Genomic DNA, 24,403 nt, shown 5'->3' on the forward strand with positions numbered 1-24,403 from the left:
AGTCGTGCATTGGAGGGTGGACATTTTGCTCATGTACTTTAAGGTCGAAATTGTTTATCGAATTAATTGCTTTTTTATTTCATGTTGTCGTCCATGGATAATTTTTAGAATGAGTTAAAGATACTTAAAATTTTTTTTCTCGAAAACAAAGTCAGATATGAAGATAATAAGGTAAGATATGAAAAAGGTGTATTTTTAGTTGCTTAAATACAAAAATAAATAAAAAAACTGCAAAACAAATAATTATTGAACTTGTTTTTTTCTCAACAATAAGCATGTGGTGCCCACTGACACGCCACTGGACCTAATAATTTCAATCTAGTTACAGCTAAATAAGCGTCTTATAACTTCAAATAACTGCATTAAATATTAACCAAATCGGTTTAAGAATAGTTATAGTATTTTTAAAATGCCGTTATTTTTTTGAACCTTCATCACCCTGTATCTCAGAAACAAAGCAACTCCCGACATATGTTTATAGGAATTTTTTTTCATAAAACGACCTAACGATTCATCCTGTATAGTTTCGTACCGTAGTTAGGAAACACCCTGTATATATTAAGACACTATATTATTTATTATTAACTGGAGGAGGAATATTATTTTCTAATGTAGAATTTAGAGAGCTTTATTTCTGACATTTTTCGTAACCGATAAGGTAACAACTTTTGTGTGCCTTAGTATTTTTAAGTTTTGAATAAAAAAATGCTGTTTAGATATTTATTTACCGAAAAACGGTATACTAATTTAAAATCACCGTTTTGTAGTTTTTCGCGTTTAAACTTATTCACCGAACTCAATCGGGTAAAAAATACAATATAAAATCTGGTAAAAATACAAATTAAGTCTTGCCTGGTAAATTATCTTGATAGGAAATTAAAAATTATACGTCAAAACATTAGGATCATCTTTTTAATACAAGATCTCCTAAGACAAGATCTGTTTGTAGCATATGCCCAGGATTTAAAATTTTGACCATAATACTTTTTTCCAGTATTGTCTACATCTTCATAAACCAATGTCATGTACCACCTTATAAAAAAAAGCAGAATAAAAAATTAAGGCAAACCACTAAATTGATACCGATTACGCGATTTCCGAAACCTTTTGTTAATTTTCGGATTTTATGTTAAGCGGTATAGATAAATATATATTGTTTTCTTGTTCCGGAGTTAGTTTTAGTGTCGTGCGCTATTTCAATTATGATAAAAGGGACTTGTTTTTCCTAGTTTGTAAAAATTATTAAGACTTTCCAAATTAAGGATTGATTTTTTGATTGAGATCCATATATCTGCATATCATCCAAGGGCTTAAAATTACTTTCTTTCACTTGACCATCAAGAGTTCGCAAACAAATTGTATTTCGGTATAATTACCAAAAATTTCAATTTATCTAACAACCTTATCTGAAAATAAGCAAACTACAACATGGAGGTTCCACAGCAACTGTACTCTTATTATAATGAATTTTGTTTTGTCATATTATTATGTTATTTAGAAAAAATTATGACTACTTAAATAATCTAGAAAGATGCAGTAAAAAATTTTAAACGGACATAATTTCAAAACGGTGACATAGAGCGTCTTCAATATCTAACTTTTTAACTAGAAAGGATGAAACACATTTTTTCACTCAATTCAAAAATAACACGAGACACAAGAAGATTTGGCCTAATAAATTGTGATAAAGCTCCACAGGGGGCCTTCACGTCCTACAATAAAATGCAACAAAATATTTTTTTTGCTCTGAAAAAAGCCAATTAACTTGACTAAAAAATATTAGTTTTCTTCGAGGTCATCAGAAAAAAAAAACGTAAAAAGATCTAAACTTCATTAGACAGTAATACAAAAAGATGATTGAAATATGACTTTTCTATGTGCCATTAATTACTGGATGAACAGAAGAAAAGATTTTTGAAATTTGTATTTTTCTAACTACCTTCTGCATTAAGCCTATTTATTTACCTCGTCTGGTGTAACTGCGTTGTCAACTCTATATTAACACTTTCCATTGAATGATGCTCTTCCTTGAAAATATACAATAAAATATATTTATTTGCACATGAATAATTTAAAAAATAAACTATCTTGCAGTCTCCTTACCAGGTCATATCTGCCGGAAATATGATTTTCACTTAAAGCTTTAAGCAAGCTTTCAAGGATATTTGAATCTAACTCTACTGGAATATTGTCTGAAAAAAAAGTTTAATTTCAAATAGATTAGCAGTAACATTAAAACGTACCAGTCTTAAGTTTTACACTACTTAAAAGTTCATGCAATCCGTTTCTTAAAGCTTCATTTTCTTTATTAAAAGTTTTAATATCAGATGTTTTATCATCGTCGTTGAGATCCTTCACATTTTGCGCAATAGGATTAGCCAGTTTTTCGATATATTCATTGATCTAAAATTGTATATGCATAGTAATATTTAGGCAGACATAATAAGCTAAAAACTATACCTGCTGTTTTAGATTTTTAACTATCAATTTCAACTTTTTATTTTCTTCATGAACTTTTGCTTGTTCAGAGTGTAGTTTCTCAATTATTTTTTTCTGCCTTTGAATATCATTAACCATAGATCTATCTATTTCAATTGTATCATACGAAGAAAGCCCCATTTGTTCTCTGAAAAAAAGAAGTTAATTATTTAGTCAACCTAATTATTTTTACTTACCTTAAGACAGTATTTTCCATCCGATAGTTATTGCAATATTCTTGAATTTTATTTATATCTTTTATGAGACTCACAAGTTGTTTTTCATTAAGCAACCTCTCTATTTTTAACGACTGAATTTCGTCTATATATGCTGTAAGGTCTCCTTTCTCATTTTGCTTTAAGAGGTCTTTCAGTTTTGATAACTGAAAAACAATAGCCACTGTTTAACAGAAACAAACATAAATATTACTTTACCTCATCCTCAAATATTCTAGTAATTTTGTTTGCATATTCAACCTCTTTCTGCATATTTTGGCACCGTTCATGGGCCTTTTTTAGCTGTGTCTTTATTTTTGTTTCGTAATTTTTTGATTCTTCAATTTTATCTTCCAAAGTCTGCTTCTTCATGTTTAAGTTCTTAATGATACTGGTACTTTCTTTTAATTCTTTGGTGCAAGTTCGCATCTCTGATTTTAAGGAACTTAGTTGCACCTCCATTTCCGACAAAGCAATTTTTAGTCGCTTAACTAAAATATTTTTTTCAATAAACTTATTAAGCTCTCGAAAATTAAATTACCTTCATCTTCACTTGTAACATCATTAATAGGATGAACAACATGAGCATATTGTCCTTTCAAAAGCTGTTGCAGCTTTTCAATTTGTTCTTCTTTTTTCTGCAGGATCAACTAAATTAATATAAATTTAAATTTTATTATTTGAAATTCCTTTTTGAAATACATACACCAAACTCATCTTTCACTTTTTCAACCTGGTTGTGTTTGTAACTATTTGAAGCACTATCAAATTCTTCTTTTAAATTAGTTTTTTCAATTTCACACTGCTGTAATTTTTGCTTCAAATCTTCTACCTCCATTTTTAATGATTCTATTAATTCTAGAGTAAGCAATTTTAAAATAAAATAAATATATATATAATAACTATTTTATAAATATAAATATTTTACCGGAGTAATGTTAGCAACGGAATACCAGCAACGGCGGTTGCCGGGTGGTCACGAGTCGCGCGCGATGTCGAAGCGGCGCTTATGAAAATTGATAGTTTATTTAACACATGCAAAACTTTAGATGCATTAAAACATCCATTAGATGCATTTTCTCAACGCAAAAAATTCCTCTTTACTAATTTTATTATGTCGGCACAATTAAAAAAATTATGAAAAATTTTATCGGAAAAAATTATTTTAAACTCGATATAAGTCGTTTAAAAAGCAAAAAAAACACCGTTGGTATGGTAGCAATTTGAGGATTTTTTTAGGGATGACAACTCAATATCTCTACTAACTTACTGGATATACCGTTTGAGAAAGTCAACCAATTTTAAAAAACTACTTTTTCTAAACTAATTTTTTTACTATGATAAAAGAAGAGTCCAAATTCGGTATATCCGACATTTGAAGGGTAAAAAAACACCGTTGCTACGGGTAAAAAATTAGGATTTTTTTAAGAATGATAACACGGTATCTGTAGATACTTACTATGTATGTCTTTTCGAAAAGCCGACGTATTTTAAAAAACTAGATATTTTTTAGTTTGATAAAAAAATAGACCGAATTCGGTATATTCGACATTTGAAGGGTAAAAAACACCGTTGCTACTGGTAAAAAATTAAGATTTTTTTAAGAATGATAATACGGCATCTGTAGATACTTACTATGTATGTCTTTTCAAAAAGCCGACGTATTTTAAGAAACTAGAATTTTTTTAGTTTGATAAAAAAATAGACCAAATTCGGTATATTCGACATTTGAAGGGTAAAAAAAACACCGTTGCTAGGGGTAAAAAATTAAGATTTTTTTATGAATGATAATACGGTATCTGTAGATACTTACTATGTATGCCTTTTCAAAAAGCCGACGTATTTTAAGAAACTAGAATTTTTTTAGTTTGATAAAAAAATAGACCAAATTCGGTATATTCGACATTTGAAGGGTAAAAAAACACCGTTGCTACTGGTAAAAAATTAAGATTTTTTTATCAATGATAATACGGTATCTGTAGATACTTACTATGTATGTCTTTTCAAAAAGCCGACGTATTTTAAAAAACTAGAATTTTTTTAGTTTGATAAAAAAATAGACCAAATTCGGTATATTCGACATTTGAAGGGTAAAAAAACACCGTTGCTACTGGTAAAAAATTAAGATTTTTTTATCAATGATAATACGGTATCTGTAGATACTTACTATGTATGTCTTTTCAAAAAGCCGACGTATTTTAAAAAACTAGAATTTTTTTAGTTTGATAAAAAAATAGACCAAATTCGGTATATTCGACATTTGAAGGGTAAAAAAACACCGTTGCTACTGGTAAAAAATTAAGATTTTTTTATCAATGATAATACAGTATCTGTAGATACTTCCTATGTATGTCTTTTCAAAAAGCCGACGTATTTTAAGAAACTAGAATTTTTTTAGTTTGATAAAAAAATAGACCAAATTCGGTATATTCGACATTTGAAGGGTAAAAAAACACCGTTGCTACTGGTAAAAAATTAAGATTTTTTTATCAATGATAATACGGTATCTGTAGATACTTACTATGTATGTCTTTTTAAAAAGCCGACGTATTTTAAAAAACTAGAATTTTTTTAGTTTGATAAAAAAATAGACCAAATTCGGTATATTCGACATTTGAAGGGTAAAAAAACACCGTTGCTAGGGGTAAAAAATTAAGATTTTTTTATCAATGATAATACGGTATCTGTAGATACTTACTATGTATGTCTTTTTAAAAAGCCGACGTATTTTAAAAAACTAGATTTTTTTTAGTTTGATAAAAAAATAGACCAAATTCGGTATATTCGACATTTGAAGGGTAAAAAAACACCGTTGCTAGGGGTAAAAAATTAAGATTTTTTTATCAATGATAATACGGTATCTGTAGATACTTACTATGTATGTCTTTTTAAAAAGCCGACGTATTTTAAAAAACTAGATTTTTTTTAGTTTGATAAAAAAATAGACCAAATTCGGTATATTCGACATTTGAAGGGTAAAAAAACACCGTTGCTACTGGTAAAAAATTAAGATTTTTTTATCAATGATAACACGGTATCTGTAGATACTTACTATGTATGTCTTTTAAAAGAGCCGACGTATTTTAAAAAACTTGAATTTTTTTAGTTTGATAAAAAAATAGACCAAATTCGGTATATTCGACATTTGAAGGGTAAAAAAACACCGTTGCTACTGGTAAAAAATTAAGATTTTTTTATCAATGATAACACGGTATCTGTAGATACTTACTATGTATGTCTTTTAAAAGAGCCGACGTATTTTAAAAAACTTGAATTTTTTTAGTTTGATAAAAAAATAGACCAAATTCGGTATATTCGACATTTGAAGGGTAAAAAAACACCGTTGCTACTGGTAAAAAATTAAGATTTTTTTATCAATGATAACACGGTATCTGTAGATACTTACTATGTATGTCTTTTAAAAGAGCCGACGTATTTTAAAAAACTTGAATTTTTTTAGTTTGATAAAAAAATAGACCAAATTCGGTATATTCGACATTTGAAGGGTAAAAAAACACCGTTGCTACTGGTAAAAAATTAAGATTTTTTTATCAATGATAATACGGTATCTGTAGATACTTACTATGTATGTCTTTTAAAAGAGCCGACGTATTTTAAAAAACTTGAATTTTTTTAGTTTGATAAAAAAATAGACCAAATTCGGTATATTCGACATTTGAAGGGTAAAAAAAAACACCGTTGCTAGGGGTAAAAAATTAAGATTTTTTTATGAATGATAATACGGTATCTGTAGATACTTACTATGTATGTCTTTTCAAAAAGCCGACGTATTTTAAAAAACTAGAATTTTTTTAGTTTGATAAAAAAATAGACCAAATTCGGTATATTCGACATTTGAAGGGTAAAAAAACACCGTTGCTAGGGGTAAAAAATTAAGATTTTTTTATCAATGATAATACGGTATCTGTAGATACTTACTATGTATGTCTTTTCAAAAAGCCGACGTATTTTAAAAAACTAGAATTTTTTTAGTTTGATAAAAAAATAGACCAAATTCGGTATATTCGACATTTGAAGGGTAAAAAAACACCGTTGCTAGGGGTAAAAAATTAAGATTTTTTTATCAATGATAATACGGTATCTGTAGATACTTACTATGTATGTCTTTTAAAAGAGCCGACGTATTTTAAAAAACTTGAATTTTTTTAGTTTGATAAAAAAATAGACCAAATTCGGTATATTCGACATTTGAAGGGTAAAAAAAAACACCGTTGCTAGGGGTAAAAAATTAAGATTTTTTTATGAATGATAATACGGTATCTGTAGATACTTACTATGTATGTCTTTTAAAAGAGCCGACGTATTTTAAAAAACTAGAATTTTTTTAGTTTGATAAAAAAATAGACCAAATTCGGTATATTCGACATTTGAAGGGTAAAAAAACACCGTTGCTACTGGTAAAAAATTAAGATTTTTTTAAGAATGATAATACGGTATCTGTAGATACTTACTATGTATGTCTTTTCAAAAAGCCGACGTATTTTAAAAAACTAGAATTTTTTTAGTTTGATAAAAGAATAGACCAAATTCGGTATTTTCGACAATTGGAGGGTAAAATAACACCGTTGCGTATAGGATTAATATTTTTAGGAATTCCAATTCAACATGTATAGTTATTTGAGTACTCTATAAGCTGTTTAAGAGGGTAAAGGAACACTTTTGCTGTGAGTGAAAATTAGGTTTTTTTAGGGCTGATAATTTAATATCTACCTTTTGTATGTCATAAAAGCCAACACAGCATATTTTGAAAAACTAGAATTAATTTCTACTGATGAATGAACGAACTAATTTTGCTAGATTTAGCACGTAAAGGTATAAAACACCTTTGCTCCAGATATAATTTTCTGAATATAAAATTAAATTTTCTGTTTTAAGTTCTTTTTTAAATCTTCCTTAAGTGTGTACGCAGTGGAAATTTTGTTGTCTAGAATTTTAATTTGGCCACATTGTTTTTTTGTGATTGAGACGCTTACGCCAAACACGCGGATCGTTCAGATCCTGCTAATAAGTTATTCCAAGCGTGTGTGCGAAAAAGAGACAGCTGATGCAATTGCGTAATGTTTAAGGTAAGGCAATGCGTTTGTTGTTACACTAAAGGATGCCGACGCGTATGTTCATTGGGTTTATTCTATAACGAACGCTTTATTATAACTTTTGTTTTTAATTTACGTAAATTTGTTTTATTTTCCTTTGTTTTACTATTTACTCTACTATTTTTTAGTTACTAATTATTAATTTAACATATTTTTATTTATTTTAATTTCTATTTGCTTCTCTTACAAATTCTTTTAATGAATTACACATGTGAGATACTTTTGGTAGTTTATTTAATAAAAAGAAAATGTTTTTAATATCTTATTACCTAGTGGTTCAATTAATGCCAATTAAGGCCAAATTCGTACAAAAAAAAGGAAATTTTTATATAATAAGTGTAATAATTGTAGAGGTTATTTTGAGATCACAATAACACAATTTAAAGCTAAATAATGATTTTAGAATTAATATTGTTAAATTTATAGAGCGTCAGTACGCATATTACTTAAAAGAAAGAACTAAAAAAAGTTATAATGCTTATTTGTTTTTTGTAAAGTCGTATCGCATCAAAAAATACACATAGAACATACATATATGGTTATTGTGGCCATTATTATTGTGAAACTTTTAAACTTGTTTGTCATTTAAGAAATTACAAAGAAGAATGCTCGAATTATATTTCTAATGTGTTTAGTTCTAATTTTAATTTTAAACATGCTGATTATTTGACTCGGCAAGTAAGGAACTGAAAGAACTTTATTAGCGACTCATTTTAGGGATATATATGACTTCTTTATAAATAAAAATAAAAAATATTTTAAAACCTAATAATATTTTCAATTTGACAAGAAATTTGCAGGCAAATAAAAGTGATGGGGTCTATAAAAATATTACGGCGGAATTTTTATCACAACTTGATCGCAAATCTGATAATCGCTTTGATATTTTATGGGTACCATCATCTGGAGTATATTCAGTTTACTGGCAAACATCTTACTGTATATATTTTCAGCAAAAAAAAAATGACTTCTTAATATCCTCTATTCGGAAATCCAACCAGAAAGGTCATTTTACATTTAGATGCCACTGGTAGGATTGTCCAACATCATGTTTCAGATAGCAAAGCGATTTTTTTTGAAAACAGAATTTTGTATTATATGGTAGGAGTAAGAGTAGGGTTTGCTAAAGAGGGAAAGGAATGCGTATCTCCAGTTTTTAAAATGATTTGATCCCAGCGAGATTATGTAACAATTCAAACTGGCTCAATAAATTTACATTTTTTTTGATAAATATAGCGGAAAATGGCCAATTTTTTATACGGTTTTAACTGATTTTTCTTTAGCAGAAATTCATGCAGTATTTTTATTATTTAACAAAATAAGTTTATTACAATATATTAATGATTTTTGGTTTAATTATAGGGTCAGAGTAAGAATATCAAATTTAGAATCTAATAATATTACAAAATACCCAAACCAATGCACGAAATCTTTAATATTTGCAACATTAAAAGCAGCCGCAACAGTTTTCCCTAACAAAACTTAAATATTATACTAAAATGTTCATTAAATATAATTAAGAAAATTTTCATAATATGCACAACAAATCTGAATAGGAGTAACTGGACTATTGACATGTTTATTATACAAGGTGTCTCACGACGAATAGACGCGATCAATATTTCGGAAACTAATTATTCAAAAATTTTGAAAATTTGGCAACAGGGCACAGTCGATGAAGGCCTAATTTGGCCTGATGTTAAAAGCCGTATAGATACAGGGCTCAAGGATTGTTGATTAGTTGATCATGACGGTTGTCATTGTTTGATACTCTTACCTTTGCTGAACAAAAGCTGTTGGAATTTATTTTTTTTAATGGAAGCACCTATTGTTTTAAAATACTGATTTGGAAAAAAATTTAACAGAATCACAGGAAACAAAGCAAACAAAAAACTAAAAATTTTTTTAAAAATCCTTATTTTATTTCATATTTTTTTAAATATTTTATTTTAATCCGAGAAATGGTTAATTTACAAATGTGCAATGGCGGTGTTAGTAAATTAAATAATTTTTTTTAACCCGACATTGTTATCGTATATTATTTAACATTACTTTTCTTACCTATCTCTTTGGTTACCTGTTCCTACTAGAGGTCGTTCCAGCAATGCAAGAGAAAAAAATTATTTCAACTATATAAAAAATTATCTCTTGCATAAAGAACTTCGAAAAAAACCCGTAGTGGATTCTGTAGAAATGTTAGAGAATATGTATTGTCCTGCCATAAGATTATAATGTTAGAAATAAATACAAAATCTTGCGCTGTAAATAAAAGAACAATTGAAATACCGGATGAAAAATGGTGCAAGTGAGTTCGAAGGAAAGATTTACACTATAAGGTATCAGGAAGTAGAAAAATATTAAGCCTTAAACAGTTCTCAAATACACACATGAATTCTTCAATTGTCGAAAATACCAATTTTGTCTATTCTTTTATCATACTAAAAAAATTCTAGTTTTTTAAAATACGTCGGCTTTTTTAAAAGACATACATAGTAAGTATCTATAGATACTCTTTTATCATTCTTAAAAAAATCTTAATTTTTTACCCGTAGCAACGGTGTTTTTTTACCCTTCAAATGTCGAATATACCGAATTTGGTCTATTTTTTTATCAAACTAAAAAAATTCTAGTTTTTTAAAATACGTCGGCTTTTTGAAAAGACATATAGAGTAAGTATCTACAGATACCGTATTATCATTCATAAAAAAATCTTAATTTTTTACCCGTAGCAACGGTGTTTTTTTACCCTTCAAATGTCGAATATACCGAATGTGGTCTATTTTTTTATCAAACTAAAAAAATTGTAGTTTTTTAAAATACGTCGGCTTTTTGAAAAGACATATAGAGTAAGTATCTACAGATACCGTATTATCATTCTTAAAAAAATCTTAATTTTTTACCCCTAGCAACGGTGTTTTTTTACCCTTCAAATGTCGAATATACCGAATTTGGTCTATTTTCTTATCAAACTAAAAAAATTCTAGTTTTTTAAAATACGTCGGCTTTTTGAAAAGACATACATAGTAAGTATCTACAGATACCGTATTATCATTCATAAAAAAATCTAAATTTTTTACCCGTAGCAACGGTGTTTTTTTACCCTTCAAATGTCGAATATACCGAATGTGGTCTATTTTTTTATCAAACTAAAAAAATTCTAGTTTTTTAAAATACGTCGGCTTTTTGAAAAGACATATAGAGTAAGTATCTACAGATACCGTATTATCATTCTTAAAAAAATCTTAATTTTTTACCCCTAGCAACGGTGTTTTTTTACCCTTCAAATGTCGAATATACCGAATTTGGTCTATTTTTTTATCAATCTAAAAAAATTCTAGTTTTTTAAAATACGTCGGCTTTTTTAAAAGACATACATAGTAAGTATCTATAGATACTCTTTTATCATTCTTAAAAAAATCTTAATTTTTTACCCCTAGCAACGGTGTTTTTTTACCCTTCAAATGTCGAATATACCGAATTTGGTCTATTTTTTTATCAAACTAAAAAAAATTCTAGTTTTTTAAAATACGTCGGCTTTTTGAAAAGACATATAGAGTAAGTATCTACAGATACCGTATTATCATTCATAAAAAAATCTTAATTTTTTACCCCTAGCAACGGTGTTTTTTTACCCTTCAAATGTCGAATATACCGAATTTGGTCTATTTTTTTATCAAACTAAAAAAATTCTAGTTTTTTAAAATACGTCGGCTTTTTGAAAAGACATACATAGTAAGTATCTACAGATACCGTATTATCATTCATAAAAAAATCTTAATTTTTTACCCCTAGCAACGGTGTTTTTTTACCCTTCAAATGTCGAATATACCGAATTTAAAAAAATTCTAGTTTTTTAAAATACGTCGGCTTTTTTAAAAGACATACATAGTAAGTATCTATAGATACTCTTTTATCATTCTTAAAAAAATCTTAATTTTTTACCCGTAGCAACGGTGTTTTTTTACCCTTCAAATGTCGAATATACCGAATTTGGTCTATTTTTTTATCAAACTAAAAAAATTCTAGTTTTTTAAAATACGTCGGCTTTTTGAAAAGACATATAGAGTAAGTATCTACAGATACCGTATTATCATTCATAAAAAAATCTTAATTTTTTACCCGTAGCAACGGTGTTTTTTTACCCTTCAAATGTCGAATATACCGAATGTGGTCTATTTTTTTATCAAACTAAAAAAATTGTAGTTTTTTAAAATACGTCGGCTTTTTGAAAAGACATATAGAGTAAGTATCTACAGATACCGTATTATCATTCTTAAAAAAATCTTAATTTTTTACCCCTAGCAACGGTGTTTTTTTACCCTTCAAATGTCGAATATACCGAATTTGGTCTATTTTCTTATCAAACTAAAAAAATTCTAGTTTTTTAAAATACGTCGGCTTTTTGAAAAGACATACATAGTAAGTATCTACAGATACCGTATTATCATTCATAAAAAAATCTAAATTTTTTACCCGTAGCAACGGTGTTTTTTTACCCTTCAAATGTCGAATATACCGAATGTGGTCTATTTTTTTATCAAACTAAAAAAATTCTAGTTTTTTAAAATACGTCGGCTTTTTGAAAAGACATATAGAGTAAGTATCTACAGATACCGTATTATCATTCTTAAAAAAATCTTAATTTTTTACCCCTAGCAACGGTGTTTTTTTACCCTTCAAATGTCGAATATACCGAATTTGGTCTATTTTTTTATCAATCTAAAAAAATTCTAGTTTTTTAAAATACGTCGGCTTTTTTAAAAGACATACATAGTAAGTATCTATAGATACTCTTTTATCATTCTTAAAAAAATCTTAATTTTTTACCCCTAGCAACGGTGTTTTTTTACCCTTCAAATGTCGAATATACCGAATTTGGTCTATTTTTTTATCAAACTAAAAAAAATTCTAGTTTTTTAAAATACGTCGGCTTTTTGAAAAGACATATAGAGTAAGTATCTACAGATACCGTATTATCATTCATAAAAAAATCTTAATTTTTTACCCCTAGCAACGGTGTTTTTTTACCCTTCAAATGTCGAATATACCGAATTTGGTCTATTTTTTTATCAAACTAAAAAAATTCTAGTTTTTTAAAATACGTCGGCTTTTTGAAAAGACATACATAGTAAGTATCTACAGATACCGTATTATCATTCATAAAAAAATCTTAATTTTTTACCCCTAGCAACGGTGTTTTTTTACCCTTCAAATGTCGAATATACCGAATTTAAAAAAATTCTAGTTTTTTAAAATACGTCGGCTTTTTTAAAAGACATACATAGTAAGTATCTATAGATACTCTTTTATCATTCTTAAAAAAATCTTAATTTTTTACCCCTAGCAACGGTGTTTTTTTACCCTTCAAATGTCGAATATACCGAATTTGGTCTATTTTTTTATCAAACTAAAAAAAATTCTAGTTTTTTAAAATACGTCGGCTTTTTGAAAAGACATACATAGTAAGTATCTGCAGATACCGTATTATCATTCTTAAAAAAATCTTAATTTTTTACCCCTAGCAACGGTGTTTTTTTACCCTTCAAATGTCGAATATACCGAATTTGGTCTATTTTTTTATCAAACTAAAAAAAATTCTAGTTTTTTAAAATACGTCGGCTTTTTGAAAAGACATATAGAGTAAGTATCTACAGATACCGTATTATCATTCATAAAAAAATCTTAATTTTTTACCCCTAGCAACGGTGTTTTTTTACCCTTCAAATGTCGAATATACCGAATTTGGTCTATTTTTTTATCAAACTAAAAAAATTCTAGTTTTTTAAAATACGTCGGCTTTTTGAAAAGACATACATAGTAAGTATCTACAGATACCGTATTATCATTCATAAAAAAATCTTAATTTTTTACCCCTAGCAACGGTGTTTTTTTACCCTTCAAATGTCGAATATACCGAATTTAAAAAAATTCTAGTTTTTTAAAATACGTCGGCTTTTTTAAAAGACATACATAGTAAGTATCTATAGATACTCTTTTATCATTCTTAAAAAAATCTTAATTTTTTACCCCTAGCAACGGTGTTTTTTTACCCTTCAAATGTCGAATATACCGAATTTGGTCTATTTTTTTATCAAACTAAAAAAAATTCTAGTTTTTTAAAATACGTCGGCTTTTTGAAAAGACATACATAGTAAGTATCTGCAGATACCGTATTATCATTCTTAAAAAAATCTTAATTTTTTACCCCTAGCAACGGTGTTTTTTTACCCTTCAAATGTCGAATATACCGAATTTGGTCTATTTTTTTATCAAACTAAAAAAAATTCTAGTTTTTTAAAATACGTCGGCTTTTTGAAAAGACATATAGAGTAAGTATCTACAGATACCGTATTATCATTCATAAAAAAATCTTAATTTTTTACCCGTAGCAACGGTGTTTTTTTACCCTTCAAATGTCGAATATACCGATTGTGGTCTATTTTTTTATCAAACTAAAAAAATTCTAGTTTTTTAAAATACGTCGGCTTTTTGAAAAGACATATAGAGTAAGTATCTACAGATACCGTATTATCATTCTTAAAAAAATCTTAATTTTTTACCCCTAGCAACGGTGTTTTTTTACCCTTCAAATGTCGAATATACCGAATTTGGTCTATTTTCTTATCAAACTAAAAAAAATCTAGTTTTTTAAAATACGTCGGCTTTTTGAAAAGACATATAGAGTAAGTATCTACAGATACCGTATTATCATTCTTAAAAAAATCTTAATTTTTTACCCCTAGCAACGGTGTTTTTTTACCCTTCAAATGTCGAATATACCGAATTTGGTCTATTTTTTTATCAAACTAAAAAAAATTCTAGTTTTTTAAAATACGTCGGCTTTTTGAAAAGACATATAGAGTAAGTATCTACAGATACCGTATTATCATTCATAAAAAAATCTTAATTTTTTACCCGTAGCAACGGTGTTTTTTTACCCTTCAAATGTCGAATATACCGATTGTGGTCTATTTTTTTATCAAACTAAAAAAATTCTAGTTTTTTAAAATACGTCGGCTTTTTGAAAAGACATATAGAGTAAGTATCTACAGATACCGTATTATCATTCTTAAAAAAATCTTAATTTTTTACCCCTAGCAACGGTGTTTTTTTACCCTTCAAATGTCGAATATACCGAATTTGGTCTATTTTCTTATCAAACTAAAAAAAATCTAGTTTTTTAAAATACGTCGGCTTTTTGAAAAGACATACATAGTAAGTATCTACAGATACCGTATTATCATTCATAAAAAAATCTTAATTTTTTACCCCTAGCAACGGTGTTTTTTTACCCTTCAAATGTCGAATATACCGAATTTAAAAAAATTCTAGTTTTTTAAAATACGTCGGCTTTTTTAAAAGACATACATAGTAAGTATCTATAGATACTCTTTTATCATTCTTAAAAAAATCTTAATTTTTTACCCCTAGCAACGGTGTTTTTTTACCCTTCAAATGTCGAATATACCGAATTTGGTCTATTTTTTTATCAAACTAAAAAAATTCTAGTTTTTTAAAATACGTCGGCTTTTCGAAAAGACATACATAGTAAGTATCTGCAGATACCGTATTATCATTCATAAAAAAATCTTAATTTTTTACCCCTAGCAACGGTGTTTTTTTACCCTTCAAATGTCGAATATACCGAATTTAAAAAAATTCTAGTTTTTTAAAATACGTCGGCTTTTTTAAAAGACATACATAGTAAGTATCTATAGATACTCTTTTATCATTCTTAAAAAAATCTTAATTTTTTACCCGTAGCAACGGTGTTTTTTTACCCTCCAAATGTCGAAACTACCGAATTTGGTCTATTCTTTTATCAAACTAAAAAAATTCTAGTTTTTTAAAATACGTCGGCTTTTTGAAAAAACATACATAGTAAGTATCAACAGATACCGTATTATCATTCATAAAAAAATCTTAATTTTTTACCCGTAGCAACGGTGTTTTTTTACCCTTCAAATGTCGAATATACCGAATTTGGACTCTTCTTTTATCATAGTAAAAAAATTAGTTTAGAAAAAGTAGTTTTTTAAAATTGGTTGACTTTCTCAAACGGTATATCCAGTAAGTTAGTAGAGATATTGAGTTGTCATCCCTAAAAAAATCCTCAAATTGCTACCATACCAACGGTGTTTTTTTTGCTTTTTAAACGACTTATATCGAGTTTAAAATAATTTTTTTCCGATAAAATTTTTCATAATTTTTTTAATTGTGCCGACATAATAAAATTAGTAAAGAGGAATTTTTTGCGTTGAGAAAATGCATCTAATGGAAGTTTTAATGCATCTAAAGTTATGCATGTGTTAAATAAACTATCAATTTTCATAAGCGCCGCTTCGACATCACGCGCGACTCGTGACCACCCGGCAACCGCCGTTGCTGGTATTCCGTTGCTAACATTACTCCGGTAAATATTTTAAATGTTTACCTGTCTTTTCCATTATAAGCGCATCTTCATATTTTAATGTTTCAATCATATGACTAATTTGTGCGGTTGCTAAAGCTAGTTCATCCTTGGCTTCTATAAGTGTATTATTTAATGCTAGGTTTTCATTTTCAATATCCTAAATAAAAATAAAGTTGATATTAAAATATAATTTTAAAATTAAAAATCTGAAATTACCTCCTAATAAGGTAAAAGCCTATATATTGAATTCGAAAATGCTCTAGTGAGCATAAAAGCCTAATATTTATACTGAAGTTGAACTTAACTTACAGGGTGATATCCCGGAAATTCTTTGAATGTATTATAGAAAAATATTTGAAATTTTACAGCGTAATATAAACTAGTGATAAAAACCTCGCTTTGGGTTTGATTTCTCATAGAAAAGCATCGGCTTTAGTATGTAGTATTTGGATATAATTCAATAAATAGAGGATTTTTATTAAAAATAAACGATTTTTTTGTTGTTAAGTCTAATCGAAAACATAAAACTGCTCAACCTTTACGACAGCACATATAAGGTAATGCAAAAGTCGACGCTATTATCCATATCTCAAATCGTCAGAAAGTTTATTGGAACCGCAGATAATGACAACTAGTTTAAGAAACATATTTAATTTAAGTTTAAGTGTATGATTTGTTAATAAATGCAAAAAACAAAGAGTCCGATAACATGGAGAGGATTCCATCAGAGTTTCATCCTTTTTATATCTAGGATAAGTGAATGATCCCGCCTTTCCCAGGACTGCGATTGCCATTTGGCATGACATATATAATAGTAATTTATAAAATAATACTAACAAGAAATTATTTAAAGTTTGTCGTAGATGACCCGACGGTACAAAGTGGCAGGTGTATGAGCAGCAGGATATGAGACAACGGAATCTATTTAGCAAGTCACCGGTGGATGCCAAACTTTCGCAACAATGGAATATAAAGAACGACATGATCTAGTTGCAAAGATACTGCATCAAGAGATCGCAGAAAAATTAAAGCTATTATCAGCAACTAAGGTACCAGTTACATCCTTAGTTTTAAGTTGAAGTCTTAATTCATAGCTTCAAGATATTTTGTCAGTCGCACGTTTAAAAAAAAATACTTGAAAAAGTCGTTGGTTTGTAAGTGTGTGTCTTTTCTTTTGCCTGTATAAGCCTTTCGTTTAAGGAATTTATAGGAACAGTTTTAGTTTGAGAAGGTTGAACGCTAATTTTTAATAAATTGATAAATCGTTTATTAATAATATATTAAAACTTAATTTTCATATTTATGTCAGATATTGATCAATTAGGTTTTTTACTTTATGGATATTTTCAATAAAAGAAAAGACAAAATTTAAACTTAAATAAAGTTTTTATGTTTTTCGTAAGTCATACATTTTAGGAGAAAGTCATATATTTTTTAATAATTTTTTTCACTAATATACCCGCGTTGCAAAGAAGGAATTTGCCTTAGTTTGGAGCCTTTTGGTTGGATCATTAGTCAACTTTCTGAACGTAGACACATTCAACAATATTTGGATCATTTTTGTCTAATAATTTTCTTTGTACATAATTACGGACACATTCCGCTTGTCTAATTCACCTATTAATAAATACTTCTTCCGTTAAAGAAATTCCCTAATGAATTTTACCCTTTTTAATATTTTATTTTTGACTACGGAAAATGATATCGGATTATTATCAAAATTATTGATAATATTATATAAGTTGTTCTTGCCCTAAGCAAGTCTTTTTCCGTTTCAACTAAGCTTTCATTTATATTGCGTATTCTTAGTTCTTAATAATCAATCGGATTAGTATTTCCATCTTGCTAATTGATAAACCAAACTTGGGACCCAATCTCAGAGTGTGGGCTACAATCTCCAAAATAGATTCTTGGGTAAAATTAAACATGAAGTCTTTGTGTGTATCAAATTTAAATTTAGATTGCTGTTGTATGAGTCTGTCGAATGCATTCATATTTCGTGTCTTAATCCTGGTTCACTCCTTATTGTAATTTTTGTTATTTAGATTTAAGGTGTTTGAAAAGATTTTATCAGGGATTTTAAACGTAATTCAGTTCTTAACGTTTCTATATCTCTTAACTGTTTGGTAAGTTTTCAAACAGTTACATCAATCTCCGAATTTAAAAAAACAAATGTCAAAAAAAGCTCTAGTCATCCGATGGGTAATGGGTAATAAGGTGGAAACCGTGATAGGACTACTTCATAAGTCGTTTAATTTAAGTCATGAATCCTTTCATAATGAAAATATTAACAGGATTACTATTTAGAAAAAACAGTTATTCCACCAATTTTATAAATACCTGTATATCTAAATTTCATGGAAAATAGTTTACAAAGAGAGATCCTGAATAGATTAATAAGGCGGATGTCCTGTATTTTAAGCTTCCTTTCATGAAAGGTTTATCGAATAAAATTAGTATCTCTTTTAAGAATACTGGAACCCTTCTAGCCTTTTATAATGTAAAATTCATTTACCCATTGTTTACTAGGCTGAAGGATAAGATTTCATTAAATAAGCAATCGGGTGTTATCTATCTATCGTGTTTCATGTTCTTGCGGAAAATAGTATGCCGGACAAACTAGACAGTATTTGGGCTTAAGGGTTAAATAACACATCAACGATTGTCGTATTGGGCCTAGTTATATCTACAGCAACCTTTTAAATAAATATAATTAATTTACATAACTAAGACTTATACAAGTTATTTCAATATAATTATTATACATTGTACTTATTTATTTTTTAATCATAATTGATTAATAACTCTTAAATAATAAAATTAGTAATTAAATTTGACGAAAAAATAAATCTCTATATAGGCCTACGGAATCCGAGGTTTTTTACGTTTTTTACTACCGCATAGCTGTGACCATCGCGTAGATATGGGTATTCTATTTTATCTGTTTACAGTTAACACCAAGCAAGAATGCGTTTTCTTAAATTATTGTAATTCATTTAACAGTGTCTATTTGTGTCAAGCAAATGTTATGCAAGTAAGCAAATCAGTAATATATTTCAAGTTTCTTTTCGTTTTTTTTTACGTATTTTGTTACGGTAATTAATTAGTTTGTTTTTTTTTGTTTTAAATCTTTACATCTATTAAAGAAGGAAGTAATGAAATAAATAAGCTAATAGTTTTTTTCTTTTGTTTTTTGTTTATGAACTCTATGTTTTCGATTATTAGGTTTATAATTCATTTAACTGCGGTGTCTTTTCTTGTATTTATATTTGAACAAAGTTTGTATTTATTTTCTTTTTTTAAGAAAAGGGATTTGTCCCTATTTTTGTATGTAAATCCATGTCTTTATTTCAGTGCTTGACGAAGTTGGAATTAAATCGGCAAAACGTCGCACTAAATTAATGTTATATTCTTCCGACGAATCCGGCCATTTTGTAAAAAAGTAAATATCAATATTAGTATTATTACTGTTATATATATATATAAGTAATATTATTATTACTACTTTATAATGTTAACTGCCTTGCTAGAGAAAATATTTAAATTTTGGTAATGCGAACAGGGTCATACAGAATATGTCAGAAAGCCTCTTCAGGTTCTATATACCTGCAACAATTATTGGCTGTATAAAAATTAGTGCAAACAAGTGTAATAACTGATTAGATTAAAATGTTATGGGGATAAAATTATGGGACACTAAAGAGAAATTATTACCTTTTTTTATTCTTTTTTAAGATATATACGATGAATATATATATATTTACCTCAAGATCTTTTAATAAATCGGTAATTTGTTGATTTTTTGATTGTATCATCTCAACCAAACTTGATTGTTCGTGATTTAGATTTATTGCACTTGAAACATCGGAATCGCTAGAATCTTTTGTCTGGCCTTTGACTTTTATTTGACAAACTTGATGCTTTAGCTTCTGGTTGTCGGTTTCAAGCTTCTTAAGCCGCTTATTAAGCTGTACAAAAAGTTGACATAAATATAGAATAAATAAAGGTTATTTTATTTCTTTACCTGTTGTATTTGTATTGTATATCGCTCGTTATACTGTAAGGATTTTTTTAGTTTATTTTTTGTTTGAATGTACTTTTGCTCCATATCTAAAAATATGTAAATATATTTTAAAAATTAGAACTATGCAAAGCTCGTACAGGGAATTGAATTAATTGTATCTCTAGGCAAAATACAATAACCTATTTTTTAACTTAAAACTGATAAAAATTATTACTTCAAATAAAAATCTACAAAATAAAATTGAAGGGCCTTAAAAACTTTAAAATCTTGAAGGTAAGCATTATCGTTCTAATATTTTTTTTTAAAGGCAAACACATTTTTTACGATTATTACAAACTTACTTTCATATTCCATAGCACTAACACTATTAGACATATCCACAATGTTATTGAATCAAAAATGTTTTTTATATTTTTGTATTCTACTCTTTCGGTTAACTCCCGGCTCAGATAACAGCTTGTCACTAATAACCTCTGCGTTTTATTTGTTGTCATTGAACGTTGCTTAGGACTACGTCATAAGAACATAATATGAGGGGTCCGAAGTAATCAATTAATAGACATTAAAATATGCTGTTAAAAGTTGTAGTGCTGCAACATAAATTGAAACATGAAATATTAAAAAAAATGGTTTCTGTATAAAAAAAATTAACATTTTTTACTGAACTGATAAAATCTCTTTGTTTATATCTTAAGCAAAAAAAGTGTAACGATTTTAAAATAAAATTTATTTTTTAATGCATTATATACAAATTAGATTTTTTTTTTACAAAAAAAAAATTAAGAATATCAGTGCTATCTTGGTTACCACACATATCATTTCTACTGCCTATAACAGTATAAAGTTCTAACTTAATTTTAATTTTATTAAACTTTTAATAAATTGATTTATGACTGTGCTAATTAGTCAATTATTCGTCAAAAATGATTTTAGCAATGTTTTTTTTGTAGCTCTGACACACAAGTCCTGTAAATTGAAATCTATCTTTTATTTGTAACACGAAAATGTCACAGTATTTTTTTAAAATTACATCTATATTAAAGTCTGTTATTAGATTTAGACAATTTAATACGTTATCGTTTATACATTTTTTAACTTGTTGAGCTAATAAATCAATTTTATAATTTCGAATTTTCTGTACATATTTTTCAAAATTTATTACATAGTTATGGATATACATTCATACTATCTGCATTTTGTGACCAAACTTTTTTTGTGTTTAGTCAGTTAATTTTATTTATTAATCGGGCGAAAAGAAAGTACTTTTTAAATGGCCAATTGGATATTTTTTTAAATTTAAGATTTCTGGAAATAAAGTTTAAGTCATTCAATCAGTGATACTAGAAGACCCCAGAATTAATGGCAATGCTATGATGTTCATGACCATCATTTAAACTTGTGATGTTCTATAAATATATCAGGCATTTTTAATTTTACATGTTGTAAAGAAATCGCCAAGTTTTAGATTGCAATAATAAGTTTAAAAAACTACTCATATATTTTCATAAATATGTTTTTTACTTAATTACACTGTTACTTCTGTGGGTGTTTCATATTTTTATGTAGTAGCATAAACGCAAAGATATATAAAGGTTATAATCTAATCTATGTAGTAGCAAGGGCACTTTTATTTCTTTTTCTAGTTCTGTACTGACGTCCACAAAGTATTTGTTGTAAATGTTTGTTATCACTACAAGATCGTTAAAATGTTGGTCTTGTTCATCCTTAATAACCAATGTACTGATTTTTTGCCCTTGCCTCCATCGGTTATATTATTTATGATTTTATATTCTTTTTTCATATTATTCTTGTTACTGTTTATTTTGTTTTTGTAAAATGTATACTTTCTTATATTTATTAGTTTATTTTAATGATTTCTATAAGCTTTGTGCTATGTAATTCATGATCGGAATATATTTATAGGTTCTTCTGCAGTCTATCCCTTTGTTTAATTGAGGCAATCAATCTTTTTGTTATTCACTCCTTTTACCTCTTTTTAGTATTTTTAAACATTTCTATTTCATTCTATTTTCATAATTTTTTGAAGTTTCTTAAAAAAATAATTGCAGCGTCTTCCAAGTCCTGAATTTTTGTAACCTTGTAGGAGTCTGAGTCATATCTAGTTATTAGTTTAATATAGGGTAAAAAACCACAATTTGACATGAGACAGAGTTATTCATTTACTGTTCTGCTATTTACTTCCTTCAAGGCAATATTTATATCCCCTGTAAAGATTTCTATACTATTTTGCAATTTGTCATCAAAAAACGCCTGTAAATCCTCAAATAATAAATTATTATTTGATTTTGGAGATCTATACAGTATATTTATCCCATAGTTTTGTTTTAATATAGTAAAAGTTATTCCGCTTATCATTATTTTTGGCTTATCTAACTTATAGTGATTGACAGCAAAATTAAGCACATTTCTATTAGAATTAAGAGCGCATCATTTTTATTAAAATCCCCTCCATTATAATATATGCAATAACCTTTAATATTAAAGCATTTACAAGATGCTAATTGAAAACACTCAGTAAAAATAAACACATAACAAAAATTCATGTTTGCTTGTTCCAGTAAAAGTAATAATGAAATTAAAAGTAATCAATAATATCAAAATTTTCTTGGTGAATCCTGCCTAGTTATTACTTAAAGACCACAAAATTAATAAATTGATTTAAGATTTCCCTAAATAAGTAAAAGAAAAAAAAACAGAAAGTGGCTATCATAAAAAAATTGAGAAACAATTTTTGTAAGACCTCGGCTTAGTACTTGTAAATTAAATGAATAATTTTTGGTGAGGTTTATAATTAGATTTTTTTTAAAGATTTGCTAATAAGGTTTTGAGTTTCTAATTTTCGGTTATTTTAAATCATTCATCAATCTTAATTAATAACTGCAAATTTTGCCATGGACATAGGTTTAGTATATTTATTTCTGTTTTATCTAATTATATTTTATAATATACGATATTATAAATATTACAAATTAATTATGAATTCATTATCTGATTTATCCTTAAATTTTAAAGGATTTAAATAAATCCTTAAATACAGCCATTTTTTTTAAATATTTTTGAATACTTTAGTTGAGCTAAAATAATTAAGACCAAATTTACAAAAAATAAAAACTTAAATCTGAAATACTTTAAACAATACACGATCAATAAATCTTTAACTACCTTAATTGACTGAATAAAGTATAATTCATTCTTTGTAAAACTACGAGGTACTTAAGTAATACTTACTAGTAATACTCAATTACGTAGTTTTAAATTTGCTTTTGTAAACCTATATTTTTTTAATTTTTTTTAATGAAACTACCTAATTGATAATACCAATTAGGTATTATTGATAATGATTGATATTGATTAGGTAAATTGATAACAATTTTCGAAACTCCTTTTTTTAAAACTAATTAACTGAACGGCACTGCTTTGTAAAGGCTAAAGTATCGAATGGAAAAATTAAAACACAATAGCCTGTAATAATAGGTTAAATTAAATTGAATATTTATAACAACATATTTGGTGAAAAATTCAACTCAAACGGTATTTGATTTAGAACCCGAGATTTAAAGAAACTTACATTATTGTTTTTGTCTATTTTTATTATAAAGTCCTTTATAAACAACACTTATTTTGATTTATTGCCAACATAACTGTGTATATTATGTAAGAGAAGCAGCTTTTAAGTACGCTACGAAAAAATATTAATTAATGCTTATCCCCCAAAATGCAAGTCTTAGTAACCAAAATAGAAGAGAAACTGGAAGTACTTAGGTACTTAAAGCCTACCTAAAGAAAAAATAATTTTACAGCATACAGGTTGAAAAGAAAACCTACCAAAAATTCTCCTATTAAAGTTTGTTTTGGCAACTTAAAAATTAAAGAAAGCCTTTTAAATCAAAAAAGAGATATTAGTGAAACTCAAAGGATCTGGGATACATATCAACATATCAAGTTATACACAGCTGCTAGAGATTTAAAAATGAGCACGAATATAAATACTTATTGATAAGTAATGGTACTTTCTAAGAAAAAAAATACACATCAAAAGTCACCCTTGTTCAGTCGGAAAAGGAATTGGAAAACTAAAAAGGCCTCCAATAAAACTAAAAGCAGTATATATGAATATTCAAAGTATTACAAATAAAAT

General features: G+C 27.5%; 1 protein-coding gene across 3 annotated transcripts in view; it reads right to left on the reverse strand.

Annotated features, from left to right (window-relative positions):
- LOC126740672 (centrosomal protein of 290 kDa) overlaps positions 1 to 20,709 on the reverse strand; it is a 31,477-nt gene extending 10,768 nt beyond the window's left edge. For 2 of the 3 annotated variants that reach the window (XM_050446798.1, XM_050446797.1), the window contains exons 1-12: positions 20,586 to 20,709; positions 20,245 to 20,330; positions 19,985 to 20,188; positions 16,242 to 16,377; positions 3,400 to 3,551; positions 3,235 to 3,343; positions 2,913 to 3,184; positions 2,676 to 2,860; positions 2,461 to 2,626; positions 2,244 to 2,403; positions 2,104 to 2,192; positions 1,966 to 2,027 (exon numbers count right to left, since the gene is read on the reverse strand). In XM_050446798.1, the coding sequence (XP_050302755.1) occupies positions 1,966 to 2,027; positions 2,104 to 2,192; positions 2,244 to 2,403; positions 2,461 to 2,626; positions 2,676 to 2,860; positions 2,913 to 3,184; positions 3,235 to 3,343; positions 3,400 to 3,551; positions 16,242 to 16,377; positions 19,985 to 20,188; positions 20,245 to 20,330; positions 20,586 to 20,619 (1,655 nt within the window). In that variant the 5' untranslated portion in view covers positions 20,620 to 20,709. The remainder of the gene's footprint in view (positions 1 to 1,965; positions 2,028 to 2,103; positions 2,193 to 2,243; positions 2,404 to 2,460; positions 2,627 to 2,675; positions 2,861 to 2,912; positions 3,185 to 3,234; positions 3,344 to 3,399; positions 3,552 to 16,241; positions 16,378 to 19,984; positions 20,189 to 20,244; positions 20,331 to 20,585) is intronic. The other variant, XM_050446799.1, reaches the window with a different exon arrangement.
- Between the last annotated feature and the right edge of the window lie 3,694 nt (positions 20,710 to 24,403).

The sequence above is a fragment of the Anthonomus grandis genome, chromosome 9, assembly GCF_022605725.1.
Source record: "Anthonomus grandis grandis chromosome 9, icAntGran1.3, whole genome shotgun sequence".
Lineage (NCBI taxonomy): Eukaryota > Metazoa > Arthropoda > Insecta > Coleoptera > Curculionidae > Anthonomus > Anthonomus grandis.